The sequence below is a fragment of the Colletotrichum godetiae genome, assembly GCF_030913485.1.
Source record: "Colletotrichum godetiae strain CBS 193.32 chromosome Unknown BDP55scaffold_26, whole genome shotgun sequence".
Classification (NCBI taxonomy): Eukaryota; Fungi; Ascomycota; class Sordariomycetes; order Glomerellales; family Glomerellaceae; genus Colletotrichum; species Colletotrichum godetiae.
The window spans coordinates 502,886-523,825 of NW_026851274.1; the positions used below are offsets into that span (position 1 = coordinate 502,886).

The following is a 20,940-nucleotide window of genomic DNA, read 5'->3' on the forward strand; positions in this document are numbered from 1 at the left end:
CCCTACGAGCTCAAGTACCGGGTATTAGCATGCGGTGTCCCTGTTGTGGTGGTGATCAAGCTTGCCAACCGTGATCGAATCTACAGCGGGGAAGGCGGATATACCGGCTATGAGTATGAGGCTATGAGCACCTCGGTCCTCAGCACAGTAGCTAGCTCCAAGATAATTTGACTGGCAATGTGAAAGATGTCACCGTGTATTGACCATTGGCCGTGCGATAGTCGGCTTCCCTCCACTCATGCGACGATCGAAGTTTTGATGGGAGGAGTCAGAGACTCAAGAGATTCTTACCAGTTCGGCCCTGTCCCCCGCCTCGAGGCCTGCCGTTTTGCCTGGCTTGGCGCATGCGTGACATCAAAGTTCAACCGATCCAATGATCAGATGGCTAGCCGAGTTGTAGCGGCTTGATGATCTCTTCCTTCCTGCAATTAATTGTCCAAGGGGTCTAGAAGGCGGAATGAGGGTGAAGTATCTTGGCCAGCAGCTGTCTCTGAGTGAAAGTGTTCCGAAAAAGGTTGGATCAAGTAGTGGTGGAGACGGGCATGAACAGAGGTCGTGGAGATGAAGTGGTATACGGATTTGCACTCACTTGCACCGACCGTCGAGGAAAGTGGATCTTCCGTAAAACACGGGATATTTCACTGGCGTTACGGTTCCGTACTGCCGGAGTCCAAAGTCTTCTGACACCTGCAACTCTTTTGTCTCTAGCAGAGCCTCAAAGCCGTATAATCAGCCCTAGTACGTCGCGAGGCGTAAATTTCCATAAAGAGTAGACACGAATCCACTGTCTCTGCACTAAAGCACAAATGCCGATATTTGGACTGCTGTAGTGTCTCGAAGGGGTGGTCATGAAAAGAGAGCTGTTGTCAGCGTTGGGCTGGTGATAGAGCGAGTGTCGTTGGCATAGACCCTGAACGGAGGGCGACGGACCAAAACGGAAACGTCGTCCACTCAATACACCCTGGTCCATGCAGGCTTTGCAGTGTAACCCACCGATGACGTTCAAGCGCGGTATGACGTCTGGCAGAAACCCAGCTCCAGCCCCCAGACCTGAGTGCATATGCAGATACTCCACCCTACCATTTAACCACATGAATGGATCCTGGTTAATACACTGAGTTGTGGTGGACGGGACCTTCTAAACCGGCCAAACAGATTAGGAAAATCCTTTTTCTTCCGCTGGAAAAAAAAGTACGCTAATGTGGAGCGTCAACTGTCGGCCGAGAGAGTCTAGCCTCTGTCGACCTGGATGTGTCCGAGATGATTCTGCAGCGGTGTGGGACCGTTGCTCACCGGGCTCCATGCCACCTTGTTGGCGGCGGGAGTGGTACTGACTGGATTGTCAGCATCGCTTTAGACTTGAATCAGGTACGGATCGTCAAAGTAGTTGAACGGGTATGGACCCTGCATTCCAACCTTCTCCCCACCTCTCGGCGCTCCTCTTAACGTGACCATTTTTATCAGAATTCGACGGCCGACATGGCATACGCCTTCAACCCTCCTGCCTTATTTGGGTCCTCCCATCGGTGTGGAGCGGTGAAAGTCTTCGTCGTGAAATCTGATGGTGGTGTTGAAAGTGTGTTATCATCGATTTTGCCACACCATCCATAATTTGGGGTCTTCTCGGCCGGCGTAACAGGAATTTCAAATTGTCCAAGGATCGTCACACCGGCTCCCTTCGCACAGCGGAAACATGACTGGATCCTCGTCAGCCGCGAGGTACGCAATGGACCGTGGGCAAGTCGGATCATCCGCTCAGAAGGAGAGAGTTGTGTGTTCGGGCGGTCAAAAACATGCCTTACCGGCGAGGGCTTGGATTGCCGGATGATACAAAGCTTTGCCTCTATGGTTGGTTTGCTGAAAGAGAGTGCTATGGTACCTGGCCTATAGTCGTAAGGACGTCGCTGGCAAAGGAATGTTAGTAGAGAACCGGCCCTGGCCAAAGATGTCCAACCCAGAATCCAAGTCATAAGCTACTGTTCAAACAGTCCGGCATGGCGGGTGTCGAATGAAGCCAGCGGGAGGTGCCGATCTCTACTTCTCCACGGAAATTAGAGGGTCGGGAGAGACCGCCTTAAACTTGCAAATGCAGGGCAGCGGTCTTGCATCGTCAAGGCGAAATAGCAACCGGCGGTGGTGTGCAAGGAATGGACTCGAGGAGGGGTAATCCGTGTTGATACTCGAGAGTCTTGTACTGTGGCACAGCGATTGGTAGATCCACAACCCATGACCGGTGGTTCTTGGTCTAGAAGCTTGTCGAGGCAAAGGGATGACAGCTGCTAGCGCGAGAAGTGCGTGTCCGTCAGGTCATGGCGCAGGATATTGTACGATAAAGCAGTGGCTCAAGGCTGAATATCGCGGCTGTCTGACACCCATGGAACCGAAGCAGGGCTGTCTCGTGACGTGTAGATGGAGGATATTCCCTTGTGTGGGAACGAAATCGAGGCATGGGTTGCAAAAAGGGTATTCGAGATCCATGGCAAGAAAACCAATGGTTTCAAGGAAGATAAGAGCGGAGGTCTTGCTAGAGGATGAATATTCCAAACCATGGTCTAATGGAGGAAATATGGTAGTGTATGTATGGGGACCGAGCTTGACCAGATGTCTTCCAGGGCAAGCCTTGGGTCGCGAGACGGGTTGGTATGAAAATCGTGGAAAAGCTTACCATGGAAGCTGCTCGGAACTGGACACGCATCGAAGCTCTTTTCATTGTGCGGTCCTCTCAAACGACCCAAGCAAAGTTCGGTAGAGAAGTTGGCGATTTCGTCGGTCTAACAATGCTCAGAGTGCTCTTTGTTCCTTTGGGGAAGGAGCGCCCCGTACGTAAGGGGATGCTTGCCGGGTGCCCGTTGGCTTGGAGGTTCTTCCCGGCAGGAGGTGGTCGCCCTGCAGATGTACCGCCTTCTAACCTTAGCTACCCGCCCTGCATGAGACTTCAACTCAGGCTTCTACCTGGGGAGGTAAGTTGCTTGACTTGCTCCTACGTCTTGTCTGGAGTCAGTAAGCACAGTAAGCTAGCAGCAGGAAGGTGAAGAGATAGAGAGAGAAAGGAAGGTACTGTGTAAAGTAAGGCAAGGTACCTTATGTCAGGGTTGGCTCTGATGATGCAAGTCTGGCGACGCTACAATTAGTTTATCAGGTATGAGGTCAGGTAGACACGTCTAGACCTCGATTAGTGGGTATTCCAGCCGCCTGTCTCCCGGTTGTCATTGCCCGAGCCTCCAGTTTTATTTCCTTCTTTTCCCCCTCTGCATCCTTTGCATCCGCCAAACCTCAGCTGCCCGTGTGTGACTGACAAGAAGATCCAATCCATACCTACACAGTGAGAACCAATCCAAGCCATCCCAGTGCATCGGGTCGTTGCGACTGTTCATGTCAAAGGCAGGCAGCATATCTCCCTCCATCCCCGGGCTGGCGCGTCTTCCATCCATCCTGCCATCCCCTCCCCTCTTACCTTACGGATTCGATACTTCCTTCATCCTGTTTCTTGTTCGTTACCGGTCCGAACAGTCGCAGTCAAAAAAAAAAACCCCCCCCCAGTCTGCTACACCCCGCCGCCCGTCGTCGTCGCCGCCTCCTCTCTCTCACAAATTCGCAAGACGCACATTCGCCGACGCACATAACAATAAGGTGGCATTCCCGGACGAGGGCCCTGCAGGAAAAGACGAAAGAGCGGCCCAATCCCGCCGCCGTATCCTCGCTTGACCCTGTCTTTTTTAGAAACCCTGGCTCCTGGCTCCCCTCCCCCTCCATCGTCACCCCTCCATTGACCCTCCCGCGCTTCTGCTACTGCTTGGACAATAACGGACGGCAACCGCTCGCATCCTGAACCGCGCTGCCAGGTACCTTTGGGAGCAGGCAGCCCTCCACAACAGCGACAGCTCCCGCAACTTACAAGAGATTCCAGGGCAGCAGCGGCATTCGCTTCGCTGGTTCAAGGCTCCAAAGCCTACTATTCGCTTGTCTCGCCTGCTTATCCGTACCTAAAGGTAACTCAGTATACTCCTGTCCTGTCCTGTCCTGTCCTGTCCTGTCCGCTGTCGTCAAGGCCCGACTCTAGCAAAGGGTTCGTACCAAGAGGCCCCCCCAAGCCCCCATCTTCCCAACCAAAATTGCACTAGAGATCAGTTCCAGATTCGCCCTTTTCCTCTTTGAGATACCAAGAGGGGACCATCTCCTCCACCACCACCACCATCACCCCTCCTGCTCCTTCTCTCTTTCTCTCTTTTGGCCCTGCCGCCCTGGTCCACGCCCTGCCTGCCCCCAGCCGTCACGCCTTCCGCTTTTAATCGCTGTCCTTAGGCCATCATCACCTTCCCAGTCTTGCCCTGCTCTACTACACTACCTGACTACTTACTTAGCTCATCTTACCTTGCCTTGCCGCATCTCCTGGAGCTCAGGTACCTTGGCTGTACTTTACCTCAACTCACCTCACCTCATCTCACCTTACTTCCCCCAACTCCCGATTACATGTCATCCGTTTCTGACCTTTTATACATCAGCCAGCACTCGACGGGTGTTACTCCGGTCCGTCTTCACCTTCGGTCGCTTCACTTCGACTCGTCCTTACCGACGGCATTGAAGGCACGAGAGCCCACCCATCAGATCAGCCGCCGGCTTCACCTCACGGCATCCTACAATTCGCCGGGTCTCATCCTCCGTTGTCTCATCCAACCGAACCCGCGGCTTCGACTTTGAATACTTCGCAGCTTCATTTCAACTTTTCTCTTCCTTTTCCCGGCCTTATTCTACGCCGGTGTAAAAGAAAGAAAAGACGAAGGAATTCTTCTTTGAGTCTTCTCTCCGTCTTTCGTCGCGAGGTGACTGTCTCCTCTGACGCTTGACTCTGTCACCGGTAAGTACGGTTCGTCTCCTTTCCTTACCTAAGGCAAGGTACCTACCCATTTTACCTTGAAGGTCGAGGTACCTGAAGCCGGGTACTTTGCAGTCACCAGCACCGCAGCGCAACCCCACCACGCGCGGTCTTCCCCTCCAACAAAAAAAAAAAAGCCCACCTACCCACATCCACTTACTGCATCCCCCGCCGAAAAATTATTAGACACCTCGGAAGCCCTACCTGCTTCGTTGCCTGCCTCTTTTACACCACCTACCAACCAGCTCTTCCCGGCGCCCTATTATATGCGCTCTCAACCATAATCGGACCCGATAGCTTACCCTTTCTCATTCTAGTCTGGAAAACACTTCGTCGTCGTCCCCTCAGACCGCAGTCTCCATACCTCTTTGTAAGTTATTTGTCTTGTGTGTGTCCGATTCTGCTGCCCACGAACACCAACCCCTTCCTACCTCCTCTATCCCCAATATCCACCCTGAGCTGCATACTCCCTCTGGTTGCGGTATATCTCCCCTTCACCATCATCACACCTGCAGCACCGCACTGCTGGCGCTGGCAGCGGAAGCACCAACGGCGGCAACGGTACGCACTGGCAGCTTGGCCACTCTCCTCCTCATCCTTACACAGGGCATCCAGATTCTAGCCTATCCCCAAGAACCGGGCGCAAAGAATCCGAAGCCTTTGTTCCACAGTCCACACACACTCCATCATACATCGTGGGATCCACCGCCGCCTGACTGAACATTTGCGTTGCTGTCTTGTGTTGGCTCGTTGTCTTCTAACCAAAATCTTCGCTTCGTTAGCCTCTTTCTCCTCTCTTCCTGTGCCTACCTGCTGTCGCCAATCACACACAGTCCTCTCATCTAGAGCGCCCTTGGCCGATACTACTTCAAACCACGCCTTTATCCGCCCTGTTTTCACGCCCACTTACGCTACATAAACACACAACAACTCTTAACGAACCGCATACTCAACTGCCAAAATGCCTGCTTCAGAAGACAAGGTATGTCATCGAGTTTCACTCCCGTGTGATGCTTTTGTGATGATGTGTTTTGGGCCACAAGGGCTGGGCTAACGTGGGGTGTTTGCACACAGAGCGACGATGGTCCCCTCAGTACCCCCGACTTTGGCGATGCGATTGACTCAGTCACCTTCGGTCAGATCCTGGAGATGGATGAGGACGAGAATGATCGCGACTTCAGCCAGTCAATCGTTTTTGGTTTCTTCGAGCAAGCAGAAGAGACCTTTGAGCAGATGGACGACGCCTTGTGAGTCGCATCATCAACATCATCATCATCACCATCATCACCATCATCATCATTGCCCCCACTCCTCCATGCTGGCGCCCCTCTCCGCCCTCCTCTCCTGCCCTCTTTTCCCCCCTACCCCTGAAGTACCCTCAACAGCAGATATGAACTCTTTCGCTGGTTGTCCTGCGCAGATTTCGATTGCACTAGCTGTGGACAAGGCTGACTTTGGTTTCTTACTCAAATCTACAGAAAGGAGAAGGACCTCGAGAACCTGTCGTCGCTCGGTCACTTCCTCAAAGGCTCTTCAGCCACGTTGGGACTCGTCAAGGTTAGAGACAGTTGCGAAAAGATCCAACGTTACGGCAAGAAGGAGAATGAGGATGGAACCCCAGAGCTTGACGAGGCGCTGTGCTTGAAGCGAATTGAGGGGACGCTCAAGGACCTCAAGAAGGAGTACGAGGACGCTGAGAAGCTTCTGAAGAAGTTCTTCGGCACCGAAGAAGAAGAAGAAGAAGAAGAAGAAGAAGAAGACTAAAAGCCGCCACAGATGACTTCTGGTCAACGCCGCCGCTCCGTGTCTTAGCACCAGTCGTTCTGTCGCCCAGCATTAGAAACGATGGCTGTGACGACAAGAAGGAAGTGGACCACGACGGAGGATGCTCTACACCCATCGAGGGCTGCGCGGCTCTCCCAATACCTTGGCCCTTTGACACTTTGCTTACGAACCCATTTCTCCTCATACCCCCTTCTCTACACTTACGAATTTGATTCACGAAGAAAAACTGGCATTTTGGCATGGTGACCTGGATTGGCTTTGCATGGGAGACCCTTTTTTTGTTTGCAAAGGGGAAAGCCGAGTTGAATAGCTGGATGGCCGAGGCAGTCAACCGACTGAGACGACGGAAAGGTTCTGAAGGCTCGTGCCATGGGCTCCCCCATTTACGCCTGCCATAGTCCTAAATCAACAGCATGCTCTCACGGTCTTTACCACCTACACTGGGTAGACGGACAATAGCATTGTCTGCGTTCGTTCATAACAAGGCACTACCGAAACTTCTTGGCGGTACAGAGCCATCAATCCCACGCGAGTAACGGCAACGAAAGCCGCTCTGTGAATTAAATCTTCTAGTTCCTTGGAGACAATATTCCTCTCATCAATTCGAGCAAGATTCTACTTGCACACTCTTGACGGATGGACGGTGTCAGATCTGTAGCACTTCTTTCCAATCCCCGGGGCGGTAGTTTGTGTTCCGGGGATAGCAGACGGGCTGACAAGCAGGATTCCATCCTCGGTGCGGGCAGCGGGGAACCCATCAAAATTCTACCCGAGCGTCCCCTTTCAGCCTTGACCGACTGACATCATTGCGAGGAGTGACGAAGCCCGGGCCTAGAGATCGACAAATTGACGCCATAGCTCGAATCCGGTACGTCTGCATCTTCTTCTTGTGGCACTGGGGGAGCATCCTGACCCGCGAGCCCTGTGGCGGTGCGGTATCTGCTGGAAATGCATCCCACATGCTGCGCTCCAAATCTTCCCGCTATCATGCCCATCTCACCAATATCGCGATATCACATCGACGATGGATCGCATTTGCTCTATTGCCATGCGAGTAATGGATATTTGACAGGGCTTTATTCTTGTACCGTTTCTCGGGCCGGCCCGACAGGACCACGTTGTTTGAATGCTTGTTGACTCCGTTCGCGGCGCCATTCGGGAACTAGGCTCTGACGTACTTTATAGATTCAACCGGCTCACCGGAACGCCTACAAGCTTCCTGAATACAATTTCTCACTGCAAGTCTGTCTGGTCTTCGCAAGTGGCGAAGTCTACCGGATCTGGAAGACCACATTAGACCACAAGCAACGGAGCATCAAGACTTCATCGACTTGCCCCCCCTTTCTTCGAACCAGCCACCATGCCCCCTCGTCCCAACGCCAGGCCTTCGCCTACACACTTCCTGTGCATACCTTTAGTCACCTCGGCCTCAAGACCTCAGCTATCGAAGAGCCTGGCTTCCTTCAAAGCAGATGTCACCAACCCAGACAGCTTTGCGGTTCAACCAGATGCCGTGCGGCCGCTCGGCACTCTGCACCTCACCCTTGGGATCATGAGTCTGGCCAAGGACGAGGGCATCAGCAAAGCAACCGAGGTCCTCAAGAGCCTGAAACCGCGGGATATCTTGGCCGGCATCACACCTCTGTCCTCCTCCACCCCGTTGGCCGGTAAAGCGCAGTCCACTAGCGCTCCCGAAACCGACTCGCCGCTCCGAATCACGCTCCGCGGCTTACATTGCATGAAGTCGGGCCCTCGAGCAGATCCCAGCAAGGCATCGGTTCTATACGCGCCACCCGAACAAGGCGAAGGTGTTTTCCAGACATTCTGCGAGAAAATCAGGGCTACGTTTGAAGAGGCCGGAGTCATTGGAAAGGATGACCGGGGCTTGTTGCTGCACGCCACCATTGTCAACACGATCTACGTCAAGGGCGGCTGGAGCAAGAAGGGCCCGAAGCTGACCATCGACGCGAGGGATATACTCGACCGATATGATGACTACATCTGGATGGAAGATGTGCCCCTAGAAAAGATCACCATCTGCCGCATGGGGGCCAAGAAGATTGAGGGGACGGATGACGAAGCATACGAGGTCGAGGCTGAGATCGACATTTAGTCATCCCGCAGCCTAGGCCTGTTGAAACAACTTATTCAGAAGTCTGCGAGTTTCAACGGTCCCTAGAGCATAGGATGTCCCTCCTCAGAGCAGACCATGCGGATATGTTTGTGGACGATTGTGACAGCAATCTTAAGACAACGATGTTGAAGGTATCAATAATGATGAGTGATCCATTGCCAAAGACCATTGCACGTAGGAACTTGATAATAGTATAGACAAGTCTGAGAGAGTCACATGATATTGTTTGTTTGTATGTTGGAAGGCCTACAGCCAGGCATTCAAATAGCCATATCTACCAAACGCCCCAGAACCAAAGCTATGTTCTGATATAAAAGCGCACACCACGCCTCAGGACTCCCTGGCAGCCGAAGAAGCACCGTAAAGCATTACACCGCAACGCACAGCCCCCACGGTTCAGCCCCGAGCGCGGCCACAAGCGCCGGGCCGCTAAAAAAAATACCGCTCCGGCGGGGAACTATGGGACCCCACTCTCCCCCAATGACAGAAGGGACCCTCGCCGGCCCCTAATGTCGACCTAACATCCTGGAAGGACCGACTTGTGACGACGTCCCCGACCCAGCTCGCACGGGAAGGCTACCTTAATTGCCCCGCCTCACCTTACCTCAGGCTACCTCTGTTTGACGACACCCGATCAAACAGCTCCTCAGAAGCTTCGATTTTCGCGCATGCGTTTGCCTCCCGCCTACAGGCCAAGGACTCGGGACCAGGCAGCCGACGAACGCCACTTAGTACTTCTCTCGCCAACCCACCCCCCTTCCGAAGCTGCGTAGGCACACCAAGACCTGTCATCAACGAGGGGAAAGGTCAGCTTTGGCGGAAAAACAAGGGGAGAGGAGCAGGTCGGAACATAAAGACAGCCCGACAGATCTCCCCTTCATCGCGAGCGGGTTAGAAGAATAAGCGAACACCTGCCACGCCCCAAACTCATCGTCTTACCTCCCCATCATGCAGTACCAAGCCAGCCGCATGCTCCTCCCCCGCCGTCCCCATGACGAAAGATAAAAAGCTCGGTCGGATGTCCACGACACCGGCGGAGAAGCGCCGCTCCTTCATCCCAGGCGGCAGCAGCAGTAGCAACAGCAAGGAATATACCAGCAGCGGCAGCGCCTCGAATAGCAACGCCGCCGGCGGACCCTCCTCGTCCTCATCCAAACCGCCGTCCTCATCGTCGTCACAGCACGTTGGCGGGTCGTCGTCAAACGCCCATCATGTCCTGCACACCTCGAACCCGCGCACCAACGCCGCGAACATCATTGCCCCGCCTCCCCGCGCCCACCACGCACCCGCGAACTCCTCCTCTGCGAGTCCAAACCCCGAGGACGGTGTCGCGGCGGCCACGGCGTCGAGTAGCAGCAAAGATGCAAAGGACAAGGAATCAAGACACAAGGAGGCCGCTGGTGGTAACAGCAATAGCAACGCTGCCAACGCCGCAACCTCCACCGGGCACGGCCACGGCGGGGCCACCTCCTCCTCGGCCCAAATCAAAGACAAGGATGCGCGCATAGCGCACCTGGAGCGCGAGCTCGAGATCATGGAACGCGAGTTCACCCGCGAGCTCGACAAGCTCTCCGCAAACGAGAGCGAGACGGCCGTCTTCTGGCAGGCGAAGCACAGCGACGTCAACCAGCAGTTCCTCCGTGCCGACGCCGACCTGCGGCTTCTCCGACAAGAATCCGAGGCCCGCGACGCCGACCGCGATACTTTACGCCGCGAGGTCGGCGAGCTGAGGGTGCAGGTGCGCGGGCTCAAGGAGTTTGTGAGCACGAGCACGCGGACGAGCGGGCAGACTTCTGACGAAGTGTTCTGTGACGGGATGGCGAGGTTGAGTAACGGGTTGCAGAATTGGGTTATTGTCAACTTTCGGAGGGCAAAGTTGGGTACGTTTTCTCCCTTGACATCTCTTCCGCGAATACACTTTGGACGAACCCCCGGAATACCCGCTAGAGAAGACAGAGTGTGATATAAACTGACAAAACATGCTAGACTTTGCTGCAGCAAGCGACGACGTGCTCGAGGAGCTCGGCCAGCTGGTACCTATGTACGCTGACCTCGAGCCCTCGGCAAAAGTGCACATGCTGCAGTCCGTCGTCTCGCGCGTGCTTGTCGAGACAATCTTCGACTCGTACTTCTTCGGCCTCCCCAAGGAGCAGGCTGAGCAGCTCAAGGCCGTGGAGCAGACTCTCTCAGGCTATGGTGAGCAATACTCTTCCTATCTTATTTTTCTCCCTTACCCCGTACCCCCTTGTTCTTGGGAGCAAAAGAGAGAAAAGAAAACGGAAAACGTTCAGCTACCAACACCCCCAAACAGTCAACTCCCCAGAAGCAATCAACAACTGGCGCTCCACAACCCTCGCCCTCCTCCACCGCGAGGCGGACTCCAAAATGCAAGCCGAGACGTCAGCAGCAACAGATCGCGTCATCGCCCGCGTAAACCGCATCCTCGACGCTGTCACGGACGCGACCCCGGCCCCACCAGCCACGGGAGATACCGCCAACCCCCGCGACGCGGGTCTCCGCGCCCTAGTCGGCAGCGCAGCGGACCTTGCGCGGCAGCTCGCCGTGCAAAAGGCCGTCTTCAGGGTCCACATGCCCGAAATTCTCCCGCATCAGCAGACGAAATTCGACGCCGCCATCATGGAGGATATCGGCGGCGAGGACGAGGAGGCATTATCGCAGCGCGATATCGCGTGCGTCACGTTCCCCGGCATCATTAAGCGCGGGGACGAGAATGGAGGCCACATGCAGTATCAGAATGTCATTGCCAAGGCTAGGGTACTATGCAGTCCCGAATGAGACACATTCTGGTGCTTTTAACGATTCAACTCCTCTTGATTTCTTCCCGATACATTAACATCTGATACCCCCATATTCAACCCATAGAATACGGTCTCTTGATGATGCAGAACCACAATCAACCGTGGACGCAAGTGAGATTTGCACATTACCTCTTCCGCAGCATCAATTATCATTGCTTATCCCCCCTTCTTCAGCCACCGCCGGCGGCCCGTCCATGTGATGAGCCTGCAGACGGCAACAGGGGCGGGAAGACGAACCAACCCTTTCCCCATCCTCTTCCCGCGCGGCGCGGGTGGGAAGGCTCAACTGAGCCTTGCCATGACCGCTCTGTAAGTTGGTCCCATCACGGCCGTCATGAAAGCTTAACAGCATGCTCTCATGAAGAACTACCGACGAAGAGGATTGGATATTGAACTCGGCGACGCCGTGAAAGTCGCGACGTCGGCCAATCGCAGAGACAGCGAGCGTACACTGCAATCCCCCATGTTTACTTAGTACCCTCCCCCTTTAAGACATGCAGCCCTCTGCAGCTTGGTCGGCCGGGGTGTGTGAAAAGAGCGGGGTTCGGTCTCTCTCTCTCTTCTTGCCCCCATCCCTCCCTCCTACGGATACGGAATCTGTCAGGTCAACCTGCGGAGCCAACTTGACCCTTCCGAACAAAAAAGACAAGGTTTGGGCGGGCAGAAGGGCAGGAGATGAGGCTCTGCGAGCTATTGGGGCAAGATCTTCTCCGGGTCAAGTGGATTCCCCTCTTCCTCCAGCACGATTCGATACTCAACGCACTCGTGCTGTACAGCAAATCCTCGCCCTTGGTTTCCATGTGTCATGCCGCAACACACTGCATTATCGAGATTCCGCCCCCAATGGAAGGTTGACTACATATCGATGCCGGCCCACGGGAATGGCTGTAGCACGGCTCTCAACGCAACAGCGTAGTTTGCAACTCGAGGATAGCTGCTTCGGCGCTGTTGTATCTGCAAAAAAATAAAAGTCAACTTGCCCCTTTTTTCGAGTATTTTGCTAGTCCTCCTGATGAGGGACAGGACTCGTTCGCAGTGCAGGCAACTCCCGGCAATTCCGCCGTGTCACTGCAGCACGCTGTACAGCACCCGCTTGATTTGGCAACCTTGTCTGCGAAAGCTTCCCCGCTCCCCTCTCGATTCCTAATGCCGCGGACGTACACGTGGACGGCTCACAGTGGGTGGTCATCGCCATTGTATCGGTGGAGAAAAGAAATGAAGAGACCGGATATTTGAGCTGTAGACGACATCGACGTGAACCGATCCCGTGCGACATTGCGCTGCAAGCCCAAGGGTCATTGCACTCAAAGATGTTGGTAGCCCTACGGAGCTGGAGCTGCCACAGACGCATATGATCGGGCACCACCTCTGGTCCAATGTTTCCGTTGAAACGATCGTCGATCTCCGGCACAGCGGAACACGACGTCGGAAACAGACTCCTTTTAGGATGAACCTCCTTGCGAGGGAAGGATGTCTACATTAATGCCACTCAGGAGTGAGGACATATGCTGACATGTTTCTTCTCTTGTCCGCCCGCCGGTTGGAGGGGCTGATACTGGTATTGGTGTGGAGAGCTGTATCTATCCGTCCCTGACGCGTGTGGGCTCGTGCCGCCGCCGGCCGTGGTTCGCATGGAGTCGTTGAGAGGGTGCCAGCCATACCCGGGCAACCGTGTGCATGTAAGAACACGATGATCGTATAAGATCTGACGCGTCCCCAATGCGCAGGGAATAAAGCAAAGAAGGTTAGCTCTCTTCATCCCATTGCTCACAGCTTCAACATACCTTCCCTACCTGAAGTGCCCGACTGTCCTTGTGCGGACACCGTATCTTTCCGCTCTTGCATTCCCGTCGTTGTTGGGTAGTACTGTCTATCCTTGAACAGTCGAAGTGCAGGTCACTGAGCTGCAGACTCACCTGCGACAACCAACCGCCCACTCAGTCGCCTCTGCTGTTAGCAGTACATCGTCTCCACCTACCCAAGCTGTCCGTCAGCTTTCTGCCTCTCTGCAGCGTCTATCGCTTTTCAACTTCGACTCCTCGATCTTGCTTTGCTATTCTTACATTTGCTGGAAACGATCGGCATATTCCCTTTTGCGACTTGCTTTCACTCTCTCAATTCGTCCATATATATCAAGTCGCTCCCCAGAGTCTTGTTGCAGGTGCTCCGCATCTCTTTTGGGTTATCCGTACCCTTTGCGCAATATGTCGTCCAACGGTCAAGGATCTGATGACCCATACCACTCTTCTCCTTGGTCTGGGTATCCCCAGTCCGGTTCCTGGAACGGAACTCCTCGATATACCCCTAGCGTGTCTTCCTATGCGAGTTCTTCGTCAGCCTCACAGGTCTCCGGGAGCATTTATGGCAGCCAGAGCCGCTACACTCATTCGGCAGGCGGACTGCCCCAATACGACGAATTCAGGATGCCTCAAGCCTACTCCGAGACGCCAGCTCCCTCACAGTACTCCGCATTGAGCACCTTCCATCAAGGCATTTTGCAGCAGCAAATTGCTCCTCCGCCCAGCAGTCACATGCTCTACTGCGAATTCCAACCCTGGACTGGGTGCCGGGAGCAATTCAGACTCGATGACGTCGACTCGTGGATTAGGCATACCGAGGAAATTCACCTGCAAGGCCAGTATCCTGCTGTTTGCGTTTGCTGGTTTTGCGACGACTTCAATTTCAGTGTTGGCCCACGTTGTCCTGATCCTGGCCAAAATTTCAGTCACCGGATGCGGCACATTGCGCACCATATGCTCCATGACGCATATCGCTTCGAACAAAGACGACCTGACTTCAGTTTCGTCGACCATCTATATCGCTCCGGCAGGATCACCCTTCAGAACTTCCAACAGGCCACCAGTACAAGCGAAGGTCCTACTATTGGGAATGTGTATCCGGCGGGATGGAGGCCGGCTAGAGAAGAGCCAGACGTTGTCGTGGCAGGAAGCGGGAGAAGAAGACGACAACAGGGGAGGCATCGCTGATGACGATTGAACACAGCCATGACAAAACTAATGGCTGATGTAGTTGTCGTTACTGCCAACCGTTGAAGATTCCGGAGATGTGGGTAACTGGCGCCTTGATCCGAAGCGGGCCGAGGCGACGGCGTCGATCATGGGCCGGGACAGCGGCAGGTTTTCCGATTAGTCTTTGCCACCATTGGTTATGGTTACGACTGTTCATCTGATTTTCTCATTTGTTTGTAAGGTTTCCTTATATCCGGTTAGTCGGGAACTCTGCACAAAGGCTATTTATCTTGCTGAAGGCTGTGTACTGCAGGAACCCGCAGATGGGGCTGCGACCCCGAGGAAAGCACCCCTGTCTTGTATACCCAAGTTCGAGGACATGTACGAGGCGGACGCGAGGCATATTCCAAGGCCACCTGGTCACCAGCTTGGAATGGCGAGCAAGGTGGCGGCCCAAGTGGGCGGCAGACCAAGTCGGGCAGGGCCAGTGTCTCTCGGTGTTCTGGGAGGATCGCCCCCTCTTTCAGTGTCTCGCGGGCCTCTGGTGGCTCGACTTCGGCTGCTCTCGAGTATCGTTCTTGACGGTCTCCGCTGAGATTGTTTATCGGTTTTGCATGGCTTCATGGTATCTCTGTTGTTGAGGTGTGCGAAAGAAGAAGTCATCCGATGACGAGCTGGTGAGCGGAGGAGAGAGAAACATGTTCTGTCGTCTTTGCTCCAGGCAGCTACGACCCGTAAGACTGTCAAGTCAGCGGCGAGAGCACTCCTCATTCTAACCTGACTTGACTGCAGGGGCCGCTCTTTTAGGATTCGTTTCATGCTTTTCGTTTCGAATAGGGAAGGAACAGAACGCTCCCCCACTCCCGCGGCAGTCAGCAATAACAACAACGGCTGTAAGAGCGGACGAACTACAAATGGAAATTAGGCACACGATGTTACATAATCTGCACTTGGCTTACATAGCTCGCCATCGCTGTTTCGTTTCTAAATGAAATCCTCCATCTTCATGATCTGTGATATGAAATAGATGGTGAGAAAATGGAAAGGTCTGAACCCTTTATCAATCCTGTAAGTGAGCGGACCTCCCACATCCCGCTTCATATCAGAAATGAAAAACCCGAGGCAACCACTCCAGGAGTCCAGCCAGCCCTTCGCCTCACAAATTTTTTTTTACCAAATCCGGCCCGCTGAGCCAATAGCAAATCAGGTAAACCAAGTTGTGCAGATAAATCCAAGGCATTCGTAGTCACCTTTGAAAGCAGGGCTGTGTGGCGTGGCGAAAACAACATAATTGGAAAAGTCTCGGAGACTCCTTTTCAACCACTTAAACGCGCCGTTGCACAGCCTCACTCGGCTCGTACGGCGACACTTGGGACAGGGCATGCCGGCTTCTCCGTCTTTCTTGTAGGGAAACAGAGTCAATGGGGAATCTTCACAGGGTCACATATCTTCGTGTTGAAACGGATGGGCCCGGAAGTGCAGGCTTAGACACGTAGAACAAGAAAGTTGAACGGCGAGATTTTGTCATTTATACATTGGCCAAGCTTGGTACGCATATCCGAGACGACCGTCGAACTTTGACTCCCACCTGAATATGCGGGGCTGACCATGGTGCGCCTCACTTGACCATCGCCCCAGACCGATCATATCAACGTTGCAACTTTGTTAGGAATCTAATCCCCATTTGGGAGTCGCTTGTCACCGTCGCCTTAGAGAACTCCTGCCTCACCATGCACTCATTAGACGCGTCAACCTTGTGGCACAAAATGCTGTCTTGACTTGATGGGATACAAATAGTGAGGTGTGTGCTCAGGACTGGACCCTCGCGAACTGTGTATATATATGACGAGATACCAAGGACGACCGCGGAAATGAGCTGTCCTCCCGAACTCACTTCATGGCCCGAAACTCTTATTTGAGCTCCATTGCCCCTTCCGTTGCCTAAACATCCTTCCATTCACGCTCCGTCCTTTCATCGCCGTCCGTAGAGACCTTTCCATGGGTCGTCTGTTGCTAATGGAACTCGGCATCGACACGTCCGTACCTGACACCGTCCACCTTCAACTCGAAACCTAGACCGGCGCTATCGACAATCATTTCGAGTGTGAAGTCCAGATTGTCAAATTCCACGCCACGCGTTGTCGTCAATCGTGTGAATAGACTCCTCGGCACGGCATTAAGGTCGGTCGTCAGCGTGCACACGTGGATCAGATCGCGCGTGTAGGCAGCAGGCGGCTCGTCTGCCTCGCACGCAATCAGGTCGTCCGTCACCAGCAGCGACTGCCCGGGCCTGAAGTTTCGAGTATAATGGAATGCGATTGGTGACAAAGGGGATATTGCTTCTCCCTGTTTTAGAAGGACCGGGTTAGTATTGTCTCCTGAAGCCAAACTACGGACAGAGGTCCAAACTCACCTTTGCAATGTGCCACTGCATGCGATCCGACACCATCCACCGTTCCCACAGCGGCGACCAGTATCGCTCGCTGACCGAGTGCTTCTCCTCGTCGTACACGGTTGCGTACGATGTGCCGTAGTGGTACCGCGCTTTCCGCGAAATCACCATGTTGCCCTCGAGTCCTCGCAGCACCGCTCCTCGCACGACGGCGGTCCAGGCGTACACTGGCTGCATGACCTCGATCGAGCTCGTCTCTTGTAGTGCAGTCACGCTGCCGTGTGTTGGCCTTTCGGTGTACGGAGGCGGTGCGGCACTGGTGAAGTGTGTCTTGAGTTTTCGGTATAGGTAGTCGCTCTGCCCGAATCCACCAACTAGCACGATGCCTGACACAACACCACCCTTGGAACGAATGCCGGTGACCTGGCCCTGGACTAGGTCACAAACTTCTTTCACGACAGGGGCGAATATTTCTTTGATTTCATCGGACGACATAACCATGAAACCGCAGTCCAAACCAGCCTCTTCGTCGTCAGGTAAACCTGGAAATCTGTACCGAGTTAGCCGATTAACCGATGATGTTTGGAGAGCCAAGTGGTAGACCTACGGCACATTCACTTCCTGGTGCTCCTCCTCGTTGAAGTTACGCTTTACAAACTCCTCGAAGTACCTTAGGCCCATTTGCCATGTTTTGTTCTTCTTGACCTTCATCTCGTCGAAACGACTGTGGCCCAGTTTGTTGCGGACATGTTCTTCGAATCTGTAGTTGAGGAACGCGCTGCCGCAAAGACCACCGGTTCCGACGGCGGACTCCTCTACCTTTAGCGGTTTTAATGATATGATTTTGTATGCGATGAGACTAGATCAGCCATTAGCCATGCTGCTGGGATGAACCGTCCGGTCCCGTCACGGCTCAACTTACTCGACAGTTCCACCACCAGCATCACACACGATAAAGTTATCACCGGCGTTGAGGTGGTTGGGTTGGATGGCTTTTAATGTGTACACCGCCGCAGCTTCGGGCTCGCTGATCATCTGGATTTCTGATTTCAACCCCATGCCGGCTCGTTCCGCTGCCTGCAGTGTCGTGTTCTTTGCTGCATCGGACCACACGGCTGGACAGGTCAAGACGAAGTCGACTTTGGTAGACTGCATAAAGGACTCGCCGTATCTCCGAGTCAGGGTGTCCATGGTGTGCTTATACACCTGTGTTAGATAGTCACTCACGGCGTCCAGGACGTTCTTGTTGTAACGCTTTAGTTGCGCTGCCGTGTCGAGCGGGCTAACATAGAAGGGTAGCTTTTGCGAGCGGTCAAGAAACAGTTTGATGCAGCGAAGGCGTGCCTCCTCGGGCTTGAATTGGAATCCCCATTTCACTGTGGGATCGGTGCCAGCGGCAGCATTCGCAGGAAAGTCATAGCTGATCTCGGTAGGCACCTTGTCAGAGGTGATGCCGTTGCCGCCCGGCCATGTCTTGATGATTTCGACATCGTCTGGCGTTGAAGTATAAACCGCAGCGACGCTACGGTGAGTGTCAGCATGTCATCCCATGTGGACGGTGCTCGGGCGAGGTCGTCAATGCTTTGACAGGTGCGCATGGAGCATCAAAGAGTGAGGGGTCGATAAATAAGTGTAACAGTTGGCGGTGGCCCGGCAGGCAAGGGGTCGCCCTTGGGATGCTCGAGAAGTAAAGTGAGGCTGCATAGGGATACGACTCACCCTGAGAATGTGGTTCCGAAATCGACGCCGACAATCAGCCGATCGGTGGTGCCGAAGAGTTCCCTCGCAGGTTCCCTGAGGGGGCCGTTGATAGCCTCGGTGGAGGAACTGGGCGTGTAGTTGTTGAAGTAGGTACTTCTGCTCGCCTGGTTCCGTATGCTGCTGGAGCTCGGCCGAAGAGGGAGGTTGAAGCTCATGGTGGCAATATCCGGCTGGGATATGCGCTCAAACCCATACTATGCGGACGCAGTCCCGATGGCAAAAGAAACAAAGCGAACGGGACAAGCCCTCGCTGGTGACCTACGGGAGGGGGCGAGACCGAATAGCAGAAAAGTCGATTAGGGAGAACAATGGCAAAGTCGTCGGGAGTTGTGCGCAAAAAGAGAAGAATCGGGCGTTGATCGTCTCTTTAGGACAGCAAAGCAAGGCTACAGGAACATGATCGTGGGGGTTTGTGGAATGGCGGAGGAGGGGTTCAGTCCTGAGGTGGGCAGGTGGGCGCGCTGGTGAGAAAAAAAGGAGGGAGGTGACAGCAAGGTCTGGAGTCTGGACAGCCCAGTGCAGCGCGACGGGAGTTGGCGAGGTCCAGAGGTCCAGTAGCTCCAGGAGCAGAGGATGACACCCCGCCAGTAATGACGACGGAGCAGGAGCGACAAAAGTTTTGAATTCTTGGTCGATACGAGAAAGTCCACCTGGGCCACGTTTGAAGAAAACTGAAAGGGGGCCCTGCGTGAGTAGATCTCAGGCCTCCCGTCGAGTATTCTGCTGCCTAATCGAGTTCCTGGTTTTCCTTTGATGAAGGATGGAATGAGATGAAGAAAACAGCGCTGGGTGGTCGAGTGCTGATGGACGAGGTTCCGTAGCTGAGGTTCAAGCACCAGCCTAAGGTAAGGTAACGTAGGTCGAGGGGCCAGGGGGGGGGGGGAGAGGGCCAGGGCGAGACTGACAAAACGAGGAGAAGGAGAGGAAGGAACCAGACCAGGCAAATACTGCCCCACCAACGTCCTTAGCTGCGCAGTAAAAAGGGCTGAAAGCGTGTCCCTGGGCTGGTTCGCCAGCACTCCCTACTGGCTCTGCGCTGATGAGGCGCAGGGCGGCACTGGGCAGAATGGAATGGTTCGCAAAGTACCGTGCTTTGTCTCCTGCTGATGTAAGCAAATCCTTACTCCAATCCTCCACTCCAAAGGCAAGAGGCGGTCAGTATCATGTGACCCGGACCGAGTCTGTGCCCGAGATCTGGACCAAATTCCCGACACACATCCTTGGCACGCAACGTTGGGATGAGGTCGATGTAGTGAGCTTCGTCAGTCATCCCAAAAGATCGGCATTTTCAGGCACCTCTTGGTCGGCTTTTGTTCTGACAAACGTATGCGGTGACGAATGCCGGTTTCTAAAAACACCGCACCGTCCTCATATCCAGTGAATGCATCTCATTCTTGTCCGGTCTGCCCTTGGTGCGCTCTTCTGTCAGACGCAGCACATGATGAGAGTCTATATAGTGGAGCTGCCGACCTCGACTTCGGGCATCAATGCCGAAGAGACGGCGCCGAAGACCGCGAAAAAGCAATTTCAACTACGCCGGGCACTTCCGAGCGCCGTCACCAATTGCTCTGTTATTCGACCTGTAACCTTTCCAGCGTGGCTGATATTGCTGTGTGCGCAATTGGCTTTAAGCCTTTCCCAGGCTTATGTAACATGGTATGGTCACTTTGCCCAAGGTTTCTCGTAGTCTTACCCAACACTTTCTAAACAAGCTCTTTTCTTTCCAACTGCAGACATCGTTCTTGATTATTTGTTACTTACGAGGAAACTTACTCCACAGCTCCAGATCGTTGCTTCCCAGCTCTGACTTAGTCGAGTGCTGTGTGTTCTTACTAAGGTGGGCCCGAGGCTACACCCATAATACTTAGAGGTGCCCAGATACTACTGTGAGATGCCTCTCTCTGCCCATAGTTGCCAGTAAGTCAAACTCGATAAGACTACTCTTGCCCCAAACTCCAGGAAGAGACATTTTCCTTCTAGACCTCCGCTCAAAAACCTTGATGTTTTTTTTTCCCCTTCTCCAGCCGAGACAGCTTAAAGAGAGACGCGAGACATATCGATAAATCACATCCGCCCACACCGCCTTACTTGTACAAATCCAAGACTCGCCGTTCAGTCCCAGACGGACCGCACCGGCGCGAGGCGCTGGATAGATAATGAATCGCCACACACGAAGAAGAAGAAAGCACGAGAAACCAAACTGTCGC

The 20,940-nt window shown here is 54.0% G+C and overlaps 6 protein-coding genes across 6 annotated transcripts; 4 read left to right on the forward strand and 2 right to left on the reverse strand.

The window, feature by feature from the left end:
• Window positions 1–1,276: 1,276 nt before the first annotated feature.
• Window positions 1,277–2,119, reverse strand: BDP55DRAFT_185075 (uncharacterized protein). The gene has a single exon (XM_060565846.1). The coding sequence runs from the start codon at window positions 1,968–1,970 to the stop codon at window positions 1,461–1,463; it is 510 nt and encodes a 169-aa protein (XP_060428412.1). The 5' UTR covers window positions 1,971–2,119; the 3' UTR covers window positions 1,277–1,460.
• Window positions 2,120–5,834: 3,715 nt separating this feature from the next.
• BDP55DRAFT_633215 (hpt domain-containing protein) lies at window positions 5,835–6,637 on the forward strand (the record flags this gene model as incomplete). The annotated part of the gene is made up of 3 exons (XM_060572527.1): window positions 5,835–5,855; window positions 5,948–6,120; window positions 6,352–6,637. The coding sequence occupies 3 exons, from the start codon at window positions 5,835–5,837 to the stop codon at window positions 6,635–6,637; spliced, it is 480 nt and encodes a 159-aa protein (XP_060428413.1).
• Window positions 6,638–8,018: 1,381 nt separating this feature from the next.
• On the forward strand, window positions 8,019–8,771 carry BDP55DRAFT_554668 (kinase A anchor protein; the record flags this gene model as incomplete). Its single annotated transcript, XM_060569414.1, has 1 exon — window positions 8,019–8,771. The coding sequence occupies one exon, from the start codon at window positions 8,019–8,021 to the stop codon at window positions 8,769–8,771; it is 753 nt and encodes a 250-aa protein (XP_060428414.1).
• A 1,012-nt stretch (window positions 8,772–9,783) lies between these two features.
• On the forward strand, window positions 9,784–11,588 carry BDP55DRAFT_729789 (uncharacterized protein; the record flags this gene model as incomplete). The annotated part of the gene is made up of 3 exons (XM_060579619.1): window positions 9,784–10,672; window positions 10,779–10,988; window positions 11,104–11,588. The coding sequence occupies 3 exons, from the start codon at window positions 9,784–9,786 to the stop codon at window positions 11,586–11,588; spliced, it is 1,584 nt and encodes a 527-aa protein (XP_060428415.1).
• A 2,227-nt stretch (window positions 11,589–13,815) lies between these two features.
• Window positions 13,816–14,598, forward strand: BDP55DRAFT_694796 (uncharacterized protein; the record flags this gene model as incomplete). Its single annotated transcript, XM_060577392.1, has 1 exon — window positions 13,816–14,598. One exon carries the CDS (start codon window positions 13,816–13,818, stop codon window positions 14,596–14,598), a length of 783 nt encoding a protein of 260 aa, XP_060428416.1.
• A 1,995-nt stretch (window positions 14,599–16,593) lies between these two features.
• On the reverse strand, window positions 16,594–18,888 carry BDP55DRAFT_554628 (uncharacterized protein; the record flags this gene model as incomplete). Its single annotated transcript, XM_060569409.1, has 5 exons — window positions 16,594–16,926; window positions 16,994–17,522; window positions 17,580–17,831; window positions 17,895–18,494; window positions 18,692–18,888. The coding sequence occupies 5 exons, from the start codon at window positions 18,886–18,888 to the stop codon at window positions 16,594–16,596; spliced, it is 1,911 nt and encodes a 636-aa protein (XP_060428417.1).
• Between the last annotated feature and the right edge of the window lie 2,052 nt (window positions 18,889–20,940).